General features: G+C 41.5%; 1 protein-coding gene and 1 non-coding gene across 2 annotated transcripts in view; both read right to left on the bottom strand.

The window, feature by feature from the left end:
- LOC122828948 overlaps nucleotides 1-21,556 on the bottom strand; it is a 35,573-nt gene extending 14,017 nt beyond the window's left edge. The window contains exons 1-6 of the mRNA XM_044113050.1: nucleotides 21,490-21,556; nucleotides 21,168-21,236; nucleotides 12,431-12,662; nucleotides 1,957-2,174; nucleotides 1,291-1,420; nucleotides 1,123-1,189 (exon numbers count right to left, since the gene is read on the bottom strand). Coding sequence (XP_043968985.1) covers nucleotides 1,123-1,189; nucleotides 1,291-1,420; nucleotides 1,957-2,123 — 364 coding nt within the window. The 5' untranslated portion in view covers nucleotides 2,124-2,174; nucleotides 12,431-12,662; nucleotides 21,168-21,236; nucleotides 21,490-21,556. The remainder of the gene's footprint in view (nucleotides 1-1,122; nucleotides 1,190-1,290; nucleotides 1,421-1,956; nucleotides 2,175-12,430; nucleotides 12,663-21,167; nucleotides 21,237-21,489) is intronic.
- LOC122830449 lies at nucleotides 15,775-15,880 on the bottom strand. Its single transcript, XR_006370532.1, has one exon. It is a non-coding gene; the product is annotated as a U6 spliceosomal RNA (small nuclear RNA).
- Nucleotides 21,557-21,811: the final 255 nt, after the last annotated feature.

Raw genomic sequence — 21,811 nt, 5'->3', positions numbered from 1 at the left:
TGCGCGCTCCCGACACAGGGGAACAGAATTTCACAGGGGAACAGATTTTCGCAGGGGAACAGAATTTCGCACAAGACCGGCAGTGAGAACGCAGCCTGCTGACAGGTAGCCAATCAGAAAGCACGGAGAGGAACCCAAACAGCTAACGTGGCGCAACCCAGAGTTCAACGGACACCAGAGACAACATGTGGGGCGTGTTGTGGTGGCGTAGGAGATACCGCGACCCACGCTTGGAGACCTTGAGCCCTCGACGACACACAAATTGTATAGACGTCACGGGTTCGATTCCCGGAGAATTTACCGCATGTCTTATCTGTCAGCCTACTTTCATATAAGGGACACAAAAGACCCTGGAGGGGAAAGAAAGATGGTATGTGGAAACAACATTGATGTTTATTCATTCCACAGAAATTGCTACCACAGTTGATTCCGGTAATTTTTGAGCTGTTCATCGTTAACGTGACATAAATATGTTATAACAATAAGGTTATTCATTCAGTCAGGGCTTGACTCTCACAGAATGTAATTGTCTCTCTAACACATTGATTAATGTCTGGTTTTAAAATTAGTTAACTGGACTTGTAGCCATTATTTTGTGCATATTGTTCTCAATGTAACTGTAAACATTAATACAGCAAATACTAATTAACGGAAGAAGTTTAAAGAAACGACAGAACAGAAAATAATCTAAACACACAAATTGTATAGACGAAAAAACCGTAACTTTTAAAAAATAGAGCCGCCGCCTCCACCTTTTATCCAACGCCTTTTCTTTCTGTTACATATTTTATGTTTGAAATAAACTCACAAACTGTCTATTGCTTCTACGTTGTCGGCCATGTTTGTTTACTCTAAATTCACCTGTGTTACAGCGGCTTTTCCTGTTCGGTCTGGAATCTGAATGTCTGTGAGGAATCAGTTGGTGTGAGGCTGAACACACCAGGATGTTTGAGGTCTCAGGTTCTGAAAATCATCCGACAATTATAAAATCACGTAATGTGAACTGGGCTTAACACACTGTGAGGGTTCGTCAAGTCACGCAAGTTTTAGCGAGAGAAGATGGAGGCGGGGCCTACAGGTGGAGTCGGAGCCAATCAGAGAGCAGCTAGACAGCGGCCTTACCTGGGATCAGCTCGCTGGACATCAGTGCAGTGAGCGGCTGCTCCTGGTCTGAGGACATGTCTCCACCCTGAGGGACACAAACACCCACTGAAAGCACTCAGCTGGTCTGGACCTGCAGGCAGAACTCTGGAGGAACCTGGAGACACACCTGGGGAAACCTGGAGACACCTGGGGAAACCTGGAGACACCTGGGGAAACCTGGAGACACCTGGGGAAACCTGGAGACACCTGGAGACACCTGGGGAAACCTGGAGACACCTGGGGAAACCTGGGGAAACCTGGAGACAAGTAGTTAAACCTCCAACCCACCGCAGGAAACAGGAAGTTAAATCAGGAGGATTTTTCTGATCCATTCAGGGTCATAAATGTTCATACACCTCCAGGATTAAAGTTCCATTTAAATGAGGCGATACTTGAAGTTTACGTTTAGAAACTATATTTTATATAATTATATTGAATACCTACAGATTCCAACAAACTTTCATACTAAAGTTTATTGATCCACTTATACATTTATACTTTGATTAAAGAACAGAATTAAGTGAAGTCACTGACTAAAGTTTAGATTTATGGTTTGTTCAGAAATCTTTCATTTGGTTTACATTTTTAAAGCAAATTAAAGGAAAATGTCCAATTATTTCTTGGATTATCTTTAAAGCACTTGGTTAATAAATGTAGCAGATATTTATGAAACCACTGTATGGCCCGTTTTAAACCTGATCTCACCGATGCTGCGTCTTTAAGGAAGTTGGAAGCTAAAAATATCATAAAACTATAATATTTGTTTTCTGTCCTCCAGCGGAGACAGGAAGTGTCACCTGGTGTCGGTCTTACCTGCCCAGTTTCTCCGGTTTTTTGGGCTTCCGGTCGCAGCAGAACCAGGAACCTGGTTCCAGGAGGGTCCGTTTGTTTACCGCCAGCGGGAAGAAGTGACGGCGAGCCGGTGTGGGAGGAGTTTCCTCCGGAGCCACGTCAGACATTATGGCAGGTCGTCTTGACATAAAATCGGCCTCCCCACGCTCGCTCGCATTCCAGATGTCTGAAATTGGTTTCTGAGGAGATATACAAGTTAAACGAGTTAATTAATAATCCTTTTATTGTTCCTGATTTCCCTCCTCAACGTAAGGAAGTGTTGCTACCAGAGCGGTCCGGGTCCAGATGTGGATCAGGGCGTGCTGTGGTGGCGTAGCGGACAGCGCGACCCACATTTGGAGGCCTACAGTCCTCGACGCGGCGGACTGTATTGTATTATATATATATATATATATATATATATATATATATATATATATATATATATATATATATATATATATATATATATATATATATATATATATGGTCTAAAAATAAACGAATTAACCTTTCTTGTGGGTTGCATGTTACATATTTGTTTCAGTTGATGAAATATTTTCTCTTTTCCTTCTGCAGCGTTTTCATATTTCTCAATAAGCTTTGAGAAACATTTGATCAGAATCAATTTATTAGGTGAGGAAAATAAAAACATTCAGAGCGGGGAGATCACGTGATGCACGCTGCGGAATAGTCGTGTGTTTTTTCGTCTCCTCTCTGGGTCGACGTGAATCTACAATTTAAGACAACAACCCACCGTGTGAACTGAAACAATAGTTGTGGTAAGCTTCGACATGTCTCTAGATAATTTTTTTGCACCTGCTGCATCGAGCAAAAAGAAGAAAGGAGGTCGGAAAGGTGGGGCTAATGCTAGCCAGCCAAAAACGACCAAGACGATGTGGCTGAAGACATGGAGCAGAGCTGCATTGTGAGTGACGTGGAAGAAGCTAACACTCTAAAAGAAGACATTATAGTAGAGCGAGTTACCAAGAATATCGAAGAAATACTGGACAGAAAAGTAGCTGCAATTCTTAAACCAGTCTCTGAACTTGCAGAAAAATTTGATAGCATGACGCGGCGAATGGCTGCTGCTGAACAGCGCATTTCTGATCTGGAAGACGTAACAACAAGAAGCTCACCTAGAATGGACGGTATGGAGAAAACTATTGGAAGAACACTGGAAAGACTGGACAGCCTCGAAAACCAAAGCAGGCGCCAGAACATTAAGATTATGGGACTAAAAGAAGGCATCGAAGGCAGAGAACCGGCGGTTTTTTTCGAGGAGTGGATTCCTAAAGTCCTGGGACTGCAGCAGACACAGATAAAAATCGAAAGAGCCCACCGCACAGGACCCCCGGCCGGACGAGGTGACCGAGACCATCCACGGGCAGTCCTGGTGAGACTCCACAACTACATGGATAAACAAAAGATTCTTAACGCTGCAAGGAATAAAGGAACAATTCAAGTAGAAGATCGCAGAGTCTCCTTTTACCAGGATTTTTCTGCGGAAATTGTCAGAAAGAGACAGGAGTCCTCAGGCGCTCGGCGACAGCTGCGAGAGGCTGGTGTCAATCTGCGTTCCTGTTCCCAGCGGTTATCAAGATCTTCAACCAGAACGGGACGACCACATCCCTAAATGATATGAAAGAAATTAACGAATTCATCAAAACGCTTCATAAATGACTTCACATGGATCTTTCCACACGTTCGAGTGGCATAAAAGACTGAGTAATGATGAGAGGTAAACACTGAACACTGGTAAGATAAATACATTAATAACATTATTCATAATCTTAAATCAGTTCTGCTTATATTGTTTTACAAATAAGAACGGTTTGTTGAGATGAAACATCTTCATTATATTTCACATTCATATATCCATGGGGGCTTAATATTCAGACCCAGAGAGGGCAGGATGCTTCATTCTTTTTTCTTTTTCTGATCTTGGTCCCCCCTCCCATCTGCTGTACCTTAGAGTTAGGGTATGACAAGTTCGTTATTGTTATTGTTCTTTTTTCATGTAGTTTGTTATGGATACTATTTCTTTAGAATCTGGTCCAAGCTTTGTGTAATGTTCGGGTTTTTGCTTGGAACTTTTTTGTTGGTTTGTCAGCACAGAACACAATTTGAGGCATTACAGTCCTTGTATGTAATCATTATTTGGGTGGCATTGCATTATGACTCTGGATTATAAATGCTAAGAATATGTACATGGAACATTAAGGGAAGTCACTCACCAATTAAAAGAAAGAAGGTCCTTTTAGCCCTTAAGAAGGAAAGCGTAGATATAGCGCTGCTGCAGGAGACACATTTAAATGACTCCGAACATTTAAAATTGCAACAATGCGGTTTTGAACATGTTTTTTTCTCCTCTTTTACGACCAAAAGTAGAGGAGTCGCAATTCTTATTAAAAAATCAGTGCCCTTTAAAGTCATAGAATGTATTAAAGACACAAATGGGAGGTACGTACTTGTCAGAGCAATGATAAATGGGGAAGAATCTGCCATATTGAATGTTTATTTTCCACCGGGCCACCCCATTAACTTCTTAACGGAAATAATGGCAAAACTTGCAGGGCTCTCTCTTGAAAATGTTATTGTGGGAGGTGATTTTAATTGTCTTAAGAATCCACTGATTGATAGGCTCCCCACTAGCCCCCTTCCCATTTCAGGGAAATCAAAACAGATTTTTGATCTTTTTGAGGAGGCGGGGTTTGTGGATGTATGGAGAAAACTCCATCCTGCTGGAAAGGAATATACTTTCTACTCCAACCCCCACAAATGCCACACACGTATTGATTATGTTTTCCTCCCTAAAACTATTTTAAGACAAGTTGCTTCCTGCAAAATAGGACACATTGTTATATCTGACCATGCTGCAGTGTATCTAAATTATACCTTTAAAAATGCTAGGGTTCAATCAAATCATTGGAGAATAAATCCTTTAATTTTAAAAGATGAAAAATTTGCGGAGTATTTTAGAACAGAATTCAAACAATTCCTCGCTGTCAATTCTCCTTCCGCTAGCAGCCCCTCCTTGCTCTGGGACACAGCTAAGGCATTTAGTAGAGGATTAATAATATCATATACATGTAGCAAAAAACGAAGAATTGCAGAACAACAAAACATTTTAGAAAGAAAGCTTAGACTTGCGGAAGAAGAATATATAAAAAAACCTTCGCGGACTAAGTTGGGGGAGCTGAATGCTATCCGGGGCTCACTGAATACATTACTGACGCAGAACGCTACAGACAAAGTCAAATTTGCTAAACAAAAATTGTTTGAATACGGGGATAAACCAGGTAGATACCTTTCCTATCTTGCAAAAACACGTAAGACTTCCCAAACAATTGCTTCAATTTCTGACCGGAGGGGTTTATGTTCTACAGACCCAGAGAAAATAAACGCAGCTTTCTGTGAATTTTACAAAAATTTGTACCAATCTGAACAATGTGACAACTCTCAATCTTTAATGGAAACATTTTTCTCAAAAATTAGGCTGCCCAATTTGCCAGAGGACAGAAAAAAAGATCTAAATGCAGAAATATCGGAGGCAGAGGTGGTAAGAGCCATCAGATCCCTACAGGGAGGGAAGGCACCGGGCCCGGATGGCCTCACTTCGGAATTCTACAAAACATTTATGGACCTGCTGTTAAAGCCCTATCTATCCATGCTGAATGACTCATTTGGTAACGGTGTCCTTCCCCCTTCCCTCCGGGAAGCAAATATATCCTTAATTCTTAAGAAATCAAAACCTCCAGAAAACTGTGGCTCTTACAGACCGATTTCATTACTTAATGTAGATTTGAAAATACTGTCCAAAATTCTAGCAATACGCTTGGAAAACATTCTACCCCTTTTGATAGGGATAGATCAAACGGGTTTTATCAAGGGTCGTAATTCCTGCAATAACCTCAGACGTCTTTTGAATGTGATTCAGCTGTGTCATCAGCGGGCAGTGGATGGTCTTGTAGTGTCCTTAGACGCAGAGAAAGCGTTTGACCGCGTGGAATGGTCATATCTTTTTCATACTCTGCATCAATTTGGACTGGGCCCCAACTTTATCAGCTGGATTAAAGTCCTCTACAGTCGTCCCTTAGCTGCAGTTATTACAAATGGGGTTAGGTCTAGAAATTTTGAGGTAGGAAGGGGAAACAGGCAGGGCTGCCCCCTTTCACCTCTTTTATTCACTCTTGCAATCGAACCGCTGGCTGAAGCAATTCGTAGTGACCCCACTGTATTCGGTATCAACACTGATCGGGGGACCCATAAAATATCTTTATATGCCGATGATGTTCTGTTGTTTCTCTCTAGACCTACCACTTCAGTCGAAAGAGTCATTGCAGTCATTAATCAGTTCGGGTCATTCTCGGGATACAAAATAAACTTCTCCAAATCCGAGGCCATGCCCTTGGGTAAACAACTCTATATCCCTAATTCCCCTTTTAAGTGGTCTCCAGCAGGATTTAAATATCTCGGCATATTCGTCACACCTCTTTTCGATCAGATGTTCAAAACAAACTTTGTCCCATTATTTGAAAAAATTAAGCTAGACCTTGAACGCTGGAATTATCTTCCCATATCTTGGTTGGGTAGAATCTCGCTTCTTAAGATGAACATTCTCCCTCGCTTGTTGTACCCAATTAGGATGATTCCTATTTTGTTTACTCAGAGATGGATCCAAAAATTAAAGAGTTGGTTTGGTTCCTTTATCTGGGCCAAAAGAAGGGCATTCATAAAAATGTCAACACTACAGCTACCAAGAAACATGGGCGGCTTAGATCTTCCAGACCTCAGAAAATACCAATTGAGTTCTCTTATTTTATATGCCCGAGAGTGGGTATCTGGAAACTCATCCACAGTGTGGCTGGATATAGAAGCCTCGTTATGTGACTGTCCTCTTAAAAGCCTGCTTTTTTTGAAAAATATAAAAACAATAAACAAATACTGTTACAATCCAATCACTGTGAATACAGTCAAGGCCTGGAGGGCGGTTCAACACATCGAGGGAAGAACTGGGAAGACATCCCCATTTACACCCTTTGTCCAGAACCCTGACTTTCTTCCGGGTATGTTAGATGCAGGTTTTGGGGAATGGGTGGCTAAAGGTGTTTCCTCTTTGGGCTGTCTTTTTAAGGAGGGGATCCTCATGTCTTTTGATCAAGTTATGAAAGCCTTTGGAGTAGGGAAAAATAACCTCTTCCGTTTCTTCCAGCTAAGAGACTTTATTAAAAAAGAAACAACTCTAATCAGGGACACTGAGATTGTGGGCATCGAAAAATTGTTCTTCGGAACTCGTGAAGTGTCACTCAGCATGTGCTACAAAACATTAAAATGCTATAAATGTCACATACCAACTCTGGCCCGGGCCTGGGGAGGAGAGCTGAATATCGAGATCACTGATGAAATGTGGAGCAGTATTTGGAATTCTGCCAAAAAAATTACTATTTGTAATCGCTCCTGGGCATTGCAACTTAAATTAATACATAGAGCTCACTTGGCCCCAAACAGAGTGTCTAAATTTAAACCGGGGTCCTCTTCATTGTGTCCAAAATGCAAAATAGATGAAGGCAGCCTCACACACTGTCTTTGGTCATGCCCCAAGATCCAGATATACTGGAAATCTATTCTGGCTGAGATTAGGAAAATTTTTAAAACTAACATTGATCTTGATCCAGTGTCTCTTCTCCTTGGTCTACCAAATAAACATATCCAAAACCAAAATAACAGTAAGTTGTACAATGTTCTAATTTTCTGTGCCCGAAAGAATATTTTATTACAATGGATTTCTAATAAATCTCCTACTATTTTTGGGTGGAAGAAGCTTGTTTTGGAATATATCCCTCTAGACTTTCTAACATGCCTCGTCCACTCTAAGACTGACGTTTTTGGACGCATATGGAAGCCCTTCTTGGACTATGCTGAAGGACACGTGTCTACCATCCTGTCTCGAGCATTTATGAATGTTTAGATGTGTACTGTACAATGATGGAAGTATGTATGCCCCCCATCTTATATTTCTTTTTATCTCTGGACTGCACTGCTGAGCTTTTGTTTTGTTTTGTGTTTTGTTGTTGTTGTTGTTGTTGTTATTAAACAAAAAAAAAAATCAATAAACATATCTACAAAAAAAAAAAAAAAAACATTCAGAGCTTCCTGGTGAGTTATACAGAATATTATTCTGGATCGAACAGCCGAGCATCACTCCCATGTTTTAAAGAAAATCTGTACAATTTCTAAAACTATTTTGGTGCTTATTAATATTAATTTATTAGAGTAGCACATTAATTTTATCTATTAAATTCATATACTCGATATGTTCGTTATTACTATAGAAAACTCCAACTTATCTAAATAGTTGATTAATGGGAGACGAAACAAAAAAACAGTTTTTGTTTATCGGTGTGGATGGATTGAACTGTGATTCAAAAAAGCACAAATATTGTAAGAAGACGAGCTTTTTGATTTTACAGAGAGGATGAAGTTTTGAGGCAGTCAGCGGTTTATTCTTCACAAAAATCAACAACTTGGCAGTGAAACTGCAGCTTTAATCAGCTGTGACGGAGCAAACCACCGTTAATTCACTTCATCAATCCCCACCTATTTAAATAAAATAACTTACTAAATACATCATTTACTTTTTATAAATATTTTCTGTTTTATCATTACACCATAATGTGACACCACAAAACCCATAAACAACCCCCCCACACTTTTCAATGGCCTCTCCTGTAAACTACAGACCAGTGGCCCCCAACATGTTTAGTGGAGGACCGTATTATTATTATTATTATTATTATTATTATTATTATTATTATTATTTTATTTACCCCTGGTAAATCTCCTGCGACCGGGAAGGGGGGTTGGGGGGGGGGGGGGGCGTCGAGAGGACCGACACCGACTCCGTTGTTTCTGCTGCATGTTGGCGAGCAAGACATAACTGACAGCTTCCGGTTTAGTATTTTCAAAATAAAAGCTCCTCCAGACTCAATTCATAGAACGGACATATTTATGTACTTTTTGCGCGGCCCGGTATCAATTGGTCCATGGCCCGGTATCGGGCCGCGGCCCGGCGGTTGGGGACCACTGCTATAGACGGTGTCTGGACCCCGGGGCAGAATTTGTCCAAACACCCTGAGAGGACACAGAAAAGACAGGAGAGTCTCTCCACAGGTTATGCAGAAACATTTGCTCAGTTTTACCCACCAGCAGCTCGTTGCTCTGAGTAGCAATGATCCTCCAAAGGCAACAGCAACCAACCTCCCTCATCAAGCAGAGCAGCTGTGCAGAGCCCAGAACAAAAGGCTACATGCTAATTACTAAAATACAATTAAAACTTCTCGTGGGCAGATCTATGCTTAAAGTGCACTTTATAAAGTGCAAAAATGCTTTTAAATGCTTTACAGAGACTTAAGTAAAAATAGTTCCAGTCATGAAGATCAATTACAAACATAAACCAGGTTAAAAAGGAGCTTATTGGGAAACATGTTCTATTTTAAAGTCCATAAAGGTGATTAATATAGAAAGTGTTTGAATAATTGTGAGATTTAAATATCATGTAAGGTGGAAATAATTTCTCTTTCTTTTGTTTCGACATTTAACTGATTTTAAATTGATGAGCATGAAATTAAATTATAAATATGAAATGATAAAATCTTGTATCTTCTACCTGCTCCTTTTTCAACAGATAATTTAAAATTACACATCACTTGGGCATGAAAATTTGTTTTAACTTTTAATTTCTTTCTTGATTTTACTTTTGTTTGTTGAGAATAAATACATCAAAAAACACATTTAGTGGATTAATTGTAAAGTCCTGCAAACTACTTTGTTCAAAACATAAAAAGATTCACAACTCAAAATGTGCCAATAAAATAACTCCGTTTATTCTCCTGTTTCTGTAACAGAACCGGAACCGGACCCAAAACTCCAAAGAAAATGGCGCCGATCGCTGGTTCAAGATCGGATCAGGATCAGGATCGGGTCGGGTCGTTTCTTCATGAGACGGACTCTGCTCCCACCATGACTTGGTCACAGAGTTGAGTTGATGCTGAGGTTACAGGTTACAGTTACAAGTTACAGTTACAGGTTACAAGTTACAGGTTACAGTTACAGGTTACAGTTACAAGTTACAGGTTACAAGTTACAGGTTACAAGTTACAGTTACAGGTTACAAGTTACAGTTACAGGTTACAGTTACAGGTTACAGTTACAAGTTACAGGTTACAGGTTACAGGTTACAGTTACAGGTTACAGTTACAAGTTACAAGTTACAGTTACAGGTTACAAGTTACAGGTTACAGTTACAGGTTACAAGTTACAGTTACAGGTTACAAGTTACAGGTTACAGTTACAGGTTAGAGGTTACAAGTTACAGGTTACAGTTACAGGTTACAAGTTACAGTTACAGGTTACAAGTTACAGGTTACAGTTACAGGTTAGAGGTTACAAGTTACAGTTACAAGTTACAAGTTACAGGTTACAGTTACAGGTTACAGTTACAAGTTACAGTTACAGGTTACAGTTACAAGTTACAGGTTACAGTTACAAGTTACAGGTTACAGTTTACAGTTTACAGGTTAGTTACAGGTTACAGTTACAAGTTACAGTTACAGGTTACAGTTACAAGTTACAGTTACAGGTTACAGGTTACAAGTTACAGGTTACAGTTACAGGTTACAAGTTACAGTTACAGGTTACAAGTTACAGGTTACAGTTACAGGTTAGAGGTTACAAGTTACAGGTTACAGTTACAAGTTACAGGTTACAGTTTACAGGTTACAGTTTACAGTTACAAGTTACAGGTTACAGTTACAGGTTACAGTTACAGGTTACAGTTACAAGTTGCAGTTACAGGTTACAGTTACAGGTTACAGGTTACAGTTTACAGTTACAGGTTAGTTACAGGTTACAGTTACAGTTTACAGGTTACAGTTTACAGGTTACAGTTACAGGTTACAGTTACAGGTTACAAGTTACAGGTTACAGTTTACAGTTACAGGTTAGTTACAGGTTACAGTTACAAGTTACAGGTTACAGGTTACAGTTTACAGTTACAGGTTACAGGTTACAGTTACAGGTTACAGTTACAGGTTACAGTTTACAGTTACAGGTTACAAGTTACAGTTACAAGTTACAGTTACAGGTTACAGTTACAAGTTACAGTTACAGGTTACAGTTACAAGTTACAGGTTACAGTTTACAGTTACAGGTTAGTTACAGGTTACAGTTACAAGTTACAGGTTACAGGTTACAGGTTACAGTTTACAGTTACAGGTTACAGGTTACAGTTACAGGTTAGTTACAGGTTACAGTTACAAGTTACAGTTACAGGTTACAGTTACAGGTTAGTTACAGGTTACAGTTACAAGTTACAGTTACAGGTTACAGTTACAGGTTAGTTACAGGTTACAGTTACAAGTTACAGGTTACAGTTACAGGTTAGAGTTACAGGTTACAGTTACAGGTTACAGGTTACAAGTTACAGGTTACAGTTACAGGTTAGTTACAGGTTACAGTTACAGGTTAGTTACAGGTTACAGTTACAGGTTAGTTACATGTTACAGTTACAAGTTACAGTTACAGGTTACAGTTTACAGGTTACAGTTACAAGTTACAGTTACAGGTTACAGTTTACAGGTTACAGTTACAGGTTACAGTTACAGGTTACAGGTGTTTTGGTGCTTGTTGTCTGTAATCCTGCATTCATTCGTGTTTGTTGAAGTTGCTGCAGAGAGAAACCAGCCAGAGCAGAAAACCTGGAGAAAATCAGTCAGTGTTGAATCTTTACGCAGTCAAAATCAGTTAGTTCATCAGTTCAATGCTGCTGTAACATCGTCTGTTAAATAAATGTTCATTGTTCTTCATCTGCTCCACATTGTGGTTTGAATCATTTTGTATTATCATTTTTAAGTATTTGAGTTTTTCTCGTCGTTTCTGTGGAGTCAGATTTAGGCCGGCTGTGGTTCCTGTTGCAGGTCAGTTTGTTTTCGTTCAGCTGAGCCTGGCTTGTGACTGGTCCCACCCGTAGATAATCATCATCATGTTGCATAGACGGTAATAACTGTGTACTCATGTAGACAGAGATGTTAGCTAAAGCTGGACAGGCAAAGTGAGAGTCGTCAGTTTTGTACATATTTCTGAAAATCTGAGCCGTGTGATATTTTCTCGTTCCGTTCAATAACTAACAACTACCTGTGAACGATGCAGAGCGTTCTAACGCTCCTTCCTGCATCCTCAATTTTACCTTCAAATTGTTGACACCCACACTTCTAACCACAGGCGGCGTTGAACCGCCCACCTAATCTTAGCCTGCAGGTCGGATGCGAAGCCAGAGGAACGAGAGTGAATGTCAATCAAATATAATTTTCTGATAACAATCGGTCTGGAGCCGTTCGTTGAGCAGGACACTGCATGGACAAAATGCTTTCAGGATGCAAAATGTTTCCACCCTCACCTGCCGTATCAGGTCCAGGGCCGCCGCCGCACTTCAGATCCATCAGGAACATCACAGTCAGACTCTCTCTCTTCTGGTCAACCAAGGTCAGCCGCTATGAGGGACAGGAACACGCAGGAGTCGCAGTCCGTCAGCCCGCCTGCGTCAGAGATCTGCAGAGCAGCAGCTTCAGTCTCTGAGATGGTGGCGAAACGATGGCGTCTCACTGAAGGAGAAGGTCCGTGTTGCTGACCTCAATACAAATCAGAAGATTGTTCAACGTTATCGTTACCATGGGATACTGTCTGCAGAAGGCTGAGAAAATTTAGCAGTTATTCCAGAAATAGACAGAAACATAAAATCCTTAAACATGCAAAGTGATTCCAACTTTCACAACCATTTAAAACCCCGACGGTGTGAAGCTGACAGAATAAACTCATCAGCTCCTTTTGTTCTTTAAAATCTGTACAAAATACCAGAATTAAGCTGTTGTATCACAAAATTTCATCCAAAAGATACATATTTAAAAAATACATTTATTGACACTATATTATTGTTTATGCAAATACATCATACGTATTGTTTGAATATTCTTGAATAAACTTTCATAGAAAGTCTTCAAACTCTTATAAAACAGACATGAGCAGTTTCAATACTAAAACATCAACTTCCTTATAATGAACTAAAAGATTTTCAGATGAATATATGATTTATACACTCTATAAAGAATGTGATTTAATATAAAAAACTACCGATTAGACTAATTTTAATCAAACCGTGATCATTAAGAAAAATGTTCTACTGATGATGTGTTGATTAAACTAAGAGTCTAAATCTAACTTAAACTGAGGCCGACTCAAAACAATCAGGATCAAATATTTCCACGTGCGCTGAGGTTATTAAAAGTAGCATAATTAAACTGAAACTTCCAGCAGTATATCAGTGAACTGCTCATTTTATCACATCCTTATATTGGTTGAAGACATTAATTATGTTCCTGCTCCTTTCCTCAGCTGGATTTCCCTCCACAGTAACTTTGATAGAAAATTGACCACCATGTTTAAAATCCACTAAACCTCCGAGTACAAAGTTAGCAGAAATAGGTTAGTTGATATCCTCCGTTTGTGGCCGTTGACAGCAGCTTCCTGCTTTTCACGCTGCAGCTCTGGTTGTTTAATCAGTCGCTGCAGGAGCCACTGCAGGTTCCCACAGTGGCCACAGTGGAACCGTCTCCTTCTCGAGTGGGGACTGCTGGGAATAAATACTAATGTTTTCCCCTCTCTCTTTTAGCTGCTTGCATACTCGTGTACACACACACTCACATGAACAAGGCTAAGGTTAAAGGGAATAACACAGCAGGGAACGCTCTCTTTGAGGCGTAGCTTAGACAGAAGCTAACAAAAGGAATCAGAAACTGATGTTGGGTGTCATGTTACTGTGTTGTCCCTTAAGGAGACCACAATGGACCAGCTGTATTTTATTAATTAATGGAATCATGAATTCAACTCACTGACTCTTCTTGAACCTCATACATTACGAACCTAAATGGAGAAAGGATAATCTCCAACAGTGCTTAGATTACCTTTTAGGTTTTCCTTACAGGGGAAAGCCTTCCCACAGCTGAAGGCTCTTGCAACACTGAGTTTATGTCTGTTCAGGTTAGCCTTCTGAGTAAACCTCTGACCACATTCATCACAGGAGTGAGGTTTCACTTCTCTGAACCAATTTGTGATGGTCCAGGTGACTCTTCCAAGAGCTTTACCACACTCGTCACAATTGTGAGGCTTCAGTTATTTGTGGGCGACTTCATGTTTGGTCAAAAGACTGATGTGAGTAAATGTTTTACTGCGTTTATCTCAGGAGTACAGACCGACTCCAGCATAGACAGGCACATGTTTTAAACTTCTTTCTTCTCTGAATTACTTTACATGTTGATCACAACTGTAGGGTTTCTTTCCAGTGTGACTTATTCTGTGAACCATGAGAACATAAGCGCTACTAAACAGCTTCCCACAATGGTCACAACAGTGCTGAAGCTGTCCTTTGCGAAGCTGCTTCTGTTTGGTTAAAGATCCAGAGGGCTCAAATGATTTTCCATTGAGTTCACAGCTGGAGGTTTCCTTCCACTGTGGGAGTTTTGGTGGTCTTTAGCGCATTCTAATTGATTAAACTGTTTGTCACATTGATCACAGCTGGAGGGTTTCACCTAACTGTCAACACAGCTGTGCTGACTTAGGCTTCCCTCTGTGTGAAAATTAATTCCACAAAGGACACAGCTGAATGGTTTCTCTTCCCTATAGACTAATTTGCATAAACAAAAAGCCGATTTTGAACCATATGTTTTCTCAAACCGATTACAACCATGGGATTTTCTTCTAGCATTGGTGTTCTGATGCTTTTTTAAATTATAAAGTACACTGAATGATTTCACACAGTGGTGTGGTGTTACCTGAATGTGTGTCATCTTGTGTGAGACGAGGTAAGTGGTCTTCCCACACTGATCACAGCTAAATGGCTTCTCAGTGTGTACACATTTGTGTGTTTTCAGCTGCTCGGTGGTAATGTAGCTCTTCCCACACTCGTGACACCTGAATAGCTCCACTTCATTGTGAACATGTCTGTGTATATTGTAGTTACTTTGGAACCAAAATGTCCTCTCACACTAATCACAGCTGAATAGTCTCCTTGTTCTCCCTGTCTGAAATTAAACCAGATCAAAACTTTTCTGATTTCAGGTTATCTAATTTATTTCTATTTGCTAAAAGTTGGGAAACTTGAAGACTTTCTCCAAATTCAGAAGTTTACTTACATCTCCATACTGCCACCCCATACATTACGGCACCAGCGTCACAGTTTTTCTGCCAAATGTACCACTGGACCTTACCAAGCTCCGCCCACAACCACTCTGACTCAGAGATTTCAAACTGCATCTGGTGACAGAACAAGGTGATGCTGAGTTCACCTCTGAAGCTGATTGGTGGACGGGCAGTGTGGGCGCGGCAGAGCGGCGTCTTGTGATTCCTCGCTGTTTCCATATGTTTGGTTCTAACTCGCACATGAATGGTCTGACTGACACCAAACTGGATCTGAATGATGTTTGCCCTAGTGGACACACATGGGAATGGCGTGAGCCTGTTGCTAATGGCGAAGGGGTGGCGGTACAAACCCACTGACCGCCATGGGATATTATCCACATAACCTGCCAGACTCCTCAGTGGAAGAACCTACCTGACTTGGCTAAAGGTTCTGGGAAGTGAGCTTCTGGAGGAAAAGTGTTCAGAAACCGAGAGTTGAACTGTGATTTGACAGTGCCGTTTTGTTTGGGGATTTCTTCGCAGATGTTTTTTGTTCTTCTGAACAAAGAAGAAAATGAGGAACGCTTCACGAATTTGCGTGTCATCCTTGCGCAGGGGCCATGCTAATCTTCTCTGTATCGTTCCAATTTTAGTATATGTCCTAGAGAACTAGGACACTAGCATGCTGTCTCAGAGCAGAATTTATAGCCCTCTGGTTCACCATCTTCCCTTCAGTGGTTTTACTTCCACTTTCATAACAAGAGAAAACCTCCAAACATAAAGATCTGCTGCTAAATAAACTTTTACCTCCTTCCTGTACTTGACTATTATCAAAATGTACCCAGGTTATCCACAAATTTATTGTTTATTCTTGTAACTTGGTCGTTTCTGTGCACAGATGCATGATGGGTAATCGTGGACTCCATTACAAAGTAACCAGCCAGCTGAATTCACAAGAACCAGAGCTTTGACAACAGATATCAGGCTCCAAGCTCTCCCTGCCATCAACTGTGATTATGAAAGGTAAATATGAGCACACTAATATCTATAAGACAAGACTGAATGAGAACTACAGGAGAAAATCGGTCTGCTCCGGTTAAACCGAGCCATACGATGTCTGGTCTATGACTGCCATCTGGTGGACAAGCCGAGCACTGCAAAGCCCAGAGTAACCCTGAAGTTTTCAGCAGTGTTACTCTGGTTTCTGGGGCAGGAGGAAATCACAAAGCAAAGTTCAAATGTAGTCTAAATACTGAAAATAAACACCTACCTGCTCCCCAACAAAACACAAAAAACCCTGGTGTATTCCCTTCTGGTGGTCAAAATCAATGCCAGAAACCAGAAACTGTCAGAAAAAATAAACTATAGCAACAGCTGAAACAAGGAATTACAGCCATATTAAGAACAAATAAAATTACAGGAAATCAGAATATTACAAGGAGTCAGAATATTACGAGACTATTGGACGGTGGAAATACGGTCACTCCGAAGTAAAGCTGAGCCACGCTGCTGAAGTAGAGCCGGTGGAAAAGGGGCAAATGTGGACCGGCTGCAATCAGCAGCCCAATCATTAGATCATTCAAAGACCTGCTATAAACCTATTGCATCTCTGGTAGTGCTGCTTACATTATATCCTGTATGCAAGTATAGTATAGGACACATTTATCGGCCGGTTTCCTGAAGCTTGGGGGCTCGGTGATAAGCTGATACTTGCATTATGAAACCAATCTCATCTACCTCAGCAAAGGTTTAAAAATCAGCCGCTGTAAATGGACTGAACTTACATAGAACTTTTCCAGGCATTTTGACTCAAAGCGCTTTACACTAGAGTCACATTCACCCAGTCGCACTCACAAACACATTTATAGACCGATAGGCATTTTGGGAGTAAGTGCCTTGCCCAGAGGCACATAGACATGTGACAGGAGGAAGCTGGAATTGAACCTACAACCTTCCAATCACAAGACAACTACTCTACCAAAGAGCCACAGTCGCTCACGCTGTCCTCTTCTGGTCTGACTGACAGACTGACCAGGTCAGATCTGCATGTTAACATTTAATATTAACCCTCAGGTGATTTTTGTTGACTGCCACCAACTTACTCCATTTAACATGCAAACATTGTACCAGATGAAATTAGCTAAAATGCTATGAAGAGAAATGCTGGCATCACTAGCATGGTGACCAATATTGATTTACTCCATTTAATAGGTTATGTTTAGCTTTATTATCAGAATTAGCAAAAATGCTATTGTTAGTATGAGGGCTTTTACCGTCATGTTGACTTTCTCCATCTGCTATGCTAACAGCAGTGCATAAAATAAAAGTAGCCAACATGCTAAGGCTTCCTCGACTGCTATCATTAGCATGTTCACTAAAATTGACTTACTCCATTCGGTATACAATCCTTGGTGTTTAAGCCAATATTAGCTAAAATGCTATCAGTAGCATGTATCTCGGGTAACGTACTCCACCTGGTATGCAAACACCAATGCATGAGCTAAAACTGACGTGATGGTCTACATGGTGCCATGTAGACCATCACTTACCTCAGCAATGTTCCCTCTAAGCTGCGCGCCTGCACAATCGCGCAGTGCTCGCATATTCTCAGCGCACAAGAAAATCCATGGAGTGCATAAAATAAAGTCCAGTGTAAACTGGACATTGAGCTCAGACATCAGTTTTGACTTTGGACCAATAACATTTTTTCTGTACTACTTTGTGATCTAGGGCTGCACAGTGTCACAGTTGGTAGAGCTGTTGCCTTGCAGCAAGAAGGTCTTGGGTTCGATTCCCGGCCCGGGGTCTTTCTGCATGGACTTTGCATGTTCTCCCTGTGCATGGTGGGTTCTCTCCGGGTTCTCCGGCTTCCTCCCACAGTCCAAAAACATGACTGTCAGGTTAATTGGTCTCTCTAAATTCTCCCTAGGTGTGAGTGTGAGTGTGAATGGTTGTGTGTCTCTGTGTTGCCCTGCGACAGACTGGCGACCTGTCCAGGGTGACCCCGTGACCCCGCCTCTCGCCCGCGACGCAGCTGGAGAGGAACCAGCAACCCTCCTGACCTCATGGACCTTACAAGCTCCGCCCACAACCGACCCACGTGACCGCAAGTCTCACAAGCAAAGCCTCGTAGCGCCTTGTTTCTATGGAAACATGACTCCATTAGTGCATCATTTCTACTGGATTTTCACAATATATCAGCTACTACAATGGACAAATAAGTTCATGTCATCAACTGGGAGGAGGTTACTGGTTTCTCAGTCACAAGCTGGTTGAAAACCTGAGGCCAGCAGGTGTCAGTCAGTTATGGTAGATCTGAACTTTGACCTCAATATGAGAAGCTACAGACTGATAGGAGGAACCAAAGAGCTCTGGAAAGGTAAAGAAGCCATTTGTTTGTTAAAATGTTATGAAATCTATTTGTTCTACTTGATGTTTGTTGTGAATGACGTAAACTCACAAACAAACGAGGTAATTAGTCCAACGTTTAGAAACTACAGCGGCTGTAATGAGCCACAGCAAAGGTAAACAAAGGTAAAATAACCCGAACAGGTGATCAACTCAAAACCACTCCTACCTTTTTACTCTCTCTCTCTTTGTAGTTTAAACACACCTGTTACCGTAGCAACCGCCTGCCCCTGCAAGACGACCAAAGATTACGTTAAAAACAAAACATTCAATCCGTTACGATATAATCAAGTTTATTTGTGGATTATTAATCGTTGGTTCCCTGAACACAGTGATGTTGACTGACCAGCTGTACTTGGTGCTAGAGAGGCTAACAGGAGGAACAGTTTAGTCCAAAACCTTTTCTGCTAAAATAAAATCTTCAGTTTGAGTCAGATACACGTTGCATATTGATCTGTTTAGCTAACGTAAGACTGTAGCAGACAGGCTACAAGGTGTACAAGGTGTATCAGTTCTGCTATTATGCTGTACTTAGCTAACGGGAAGCTGTTTGTGAGACGGTCAATCAGGTGACCAGTAGAATGGGCATCAGCCAATGAAAGCGGCCCCTGTGGTAAGGTCCATTAGGGACAAGGGTAAACAGGAAATGGATGATGGATGGATGGACTTTGTGATCTAACTCAGTGAGTGACAGGTGTCCAGCCAATCATACGATGTGGTTCACTTTCGCTACGCAGCCAATCATCGCCTGCTATTGTGTGCATAAGCCTTGGTCATATGCAGATTAGATTGGTAAGAATAGTGCAGCGGAGTTAAGAGACGCTAAAGCTAACACCTTATCATGTCTGAGCGAACGGGCAGTGGAACATCCACTCACCAAGCCAGAGTAAAAAACAAATGCTCTTCTTTTAAGATTAAATGGCTGTCGGACTTTGTGCAAATACAAAAACAGTTCAGTGTGCAGTGGAGGAACCGTGTCAAGGAGGCAATGGGGACCTGATCAGGTGATATACTGGTGAGATTGCTCTTTTCATTAGTAAGCTCTGTGATCACATTGATGCTCGTTTTTCAGAGGATGAATTAAAGGAATGGTCTGCATTTGACACTGAAGCATTGAGCTCAGACATTCTGACTATGGATCAGCAGACATCTGTATGGCAAAGAAGTATGAGGCCATTCTCCTCCACCCATCCAGACTATGGAGGCCATTAGCGGCCAATATGCTGAATTCAAGTACATAACGAAGCAATAACCTAAGCAGGGGTGTTACGGCCCTGGGCCTTATGGGCTGAGTTGCAGGTGCCTTGTTGTCGGTCTTTGTGCTCCTCCCCTTTACAGGTGCTGCTGATTAGTTCATTTGGGGCACAGATCATTTAAACCTGGCCGTCTCCACCTTCTGGGTCGCCTTCGGCGTCCGCTCTGCCGCTTGTTGTGTTTTGGTGCCAGACTTCAGCTCCCCTCCTTCTGCACATTTGAGTTTGTCTTTGTTTTTGCACTTCAACACTTCCATATGCACTCACACACCACATCCAAACATTCACATTACACCACTGACACCGACATTCACAATCCATTGTTGTTTTTGTTAATAAATATTCTTTGTTAAGCACTTTAACCACTGCATGGTCTCCCGTTTTTGTTATGACCTTGAGCAAGTCGTAACACGGACGGCCAGGTTTAAATGATCTGTGCCCCAAATGAACTAATCAGCAGCACCTGTAAAGGGGAGGAGCACAAAGACAAACAACAAGGCACCTGCAACTCAGCCCATAAGGCCCAGGGCCGTAACAAGGGGTCAGTCAGGACATTCTTCAAAGTCCCATTTGGACCAGCTGATGCACATAAAGTCAAAGCAAGAAGCAGATGGAGCATCAACCTGGGCGAAGTGAACAACCACTGGAGAAGTGAGAAGGGCAGACGTGAAAAAAAACTGTAATTAAATATTTTACAAGAATTTATACTGTATCACCAGCTACAGAAAACATTTCATTGTGCAAAATGTGAATGTTTTGCTGTGAACAAAAAGTTATGTCTGAAAAGTGAAATGTCTCATTTCTCACTGTTGCTAAAGCAGGACTCTTCCTTATAACACACCACGCATCTCATGAACAGCAATGTTCAGCAAATCAAATCTTCAGTGTGAGTCAGATACACGTTGCATATTGATCTGTTTAGCTAACGTAAGACTGTAGCAGACAGGCTACAAGGTGTACAAGTTGTATCAGTGCTATTGTGCTGTACTTAGCTAACAGGAAGCTGTTTGTGAGACGGCCAATCAGGTGACCAGTAGAACGGGCATCAGCCAATGAAAAGCGGCCCCTCTGGTAAGGTCCACTGGCTTACTGGCAGATAGGCCACATTCAACATGGCGGACGCTGTGACGTATCGCAGCAACGGGCCGACCCGCTGCATGAGGCGTCTGCTATTGATGTTTATGGATTCTTAGCACAACTGGCTAAAAAAAAAAAAAACCAAGCACTATGTCATAAATCCCCGGATGTAATGTAAGCGAAGTACTGACAGTACAGACAAAGTGTGGCTGGTACCAGACTCACCTCAGAAACTCCGTCAGACTTTAAATCTCCATCAACATTTCAGGTCCTCTTCCTAAACTGTAAAAGTTCCTGGATCCACGTGCAGCGTCCGCCATTATCCATCAGCGAGCAGAGTCGTGAAGGCCGGACCAATAGGAGGGAGCAACGTCACTAACGTTCAGCCGTGTGACAGACATGTTTCTGTCTAGTTTCGTCAGACATCTAGTCTTAGTCATCAAACAGCCATGTCAATTCGTCATTGTCTCGACAAAAAATGGCGTCAAACGAAATAATTTTGTTATCGTAATTGAAGTGACTTGTTCGTAAAGAAACCAGAACCAACCTCAGCCGCTGACAGGGTGATCCGGTTCGGTTGGTGGAGAGCATTTATTGTTCCGGTGCTCTCCGACAAAACAGCAGCAAAGTTGGAAAAAAACTGCGAGTTCCGCCGCAGTTACCTGCGACCCGTGAGGACACCTGCTGTGATTTTCAGGTATTGCAACAAACAAAAACCACGTAAAACATGGCTCCAACAGTCATCGTCAACAAAATCAACATTATTTTGGAGTTCCTCTGCTGATCCTTTCCCTTTTGCCCCGCGGAGATGGCTCGAGAAAATGGCCGACAGAAGGAGTGAGAAACCAGTGGAGAAAAAGATGGCTGCC

This window comes from Gambusia affinis, linkage group LG04 (assembly GCF_019740435.1).
Source record: "Gambusia affinis linkage group LG04, SWU_Gaff_1.0, whole genome shotgun sequence".
Lineage (NCBI taxonomy): Eukaryota > Metazoa > Chordata > Actinopteri > Cyprinodontiformes > Poeciliidae > Gambusia > Gambusia affinis.
Note: the sequence above shows the minus strand (reverse complement) of the source record. Positions and strands in the feature narration are given on the sequence as shown.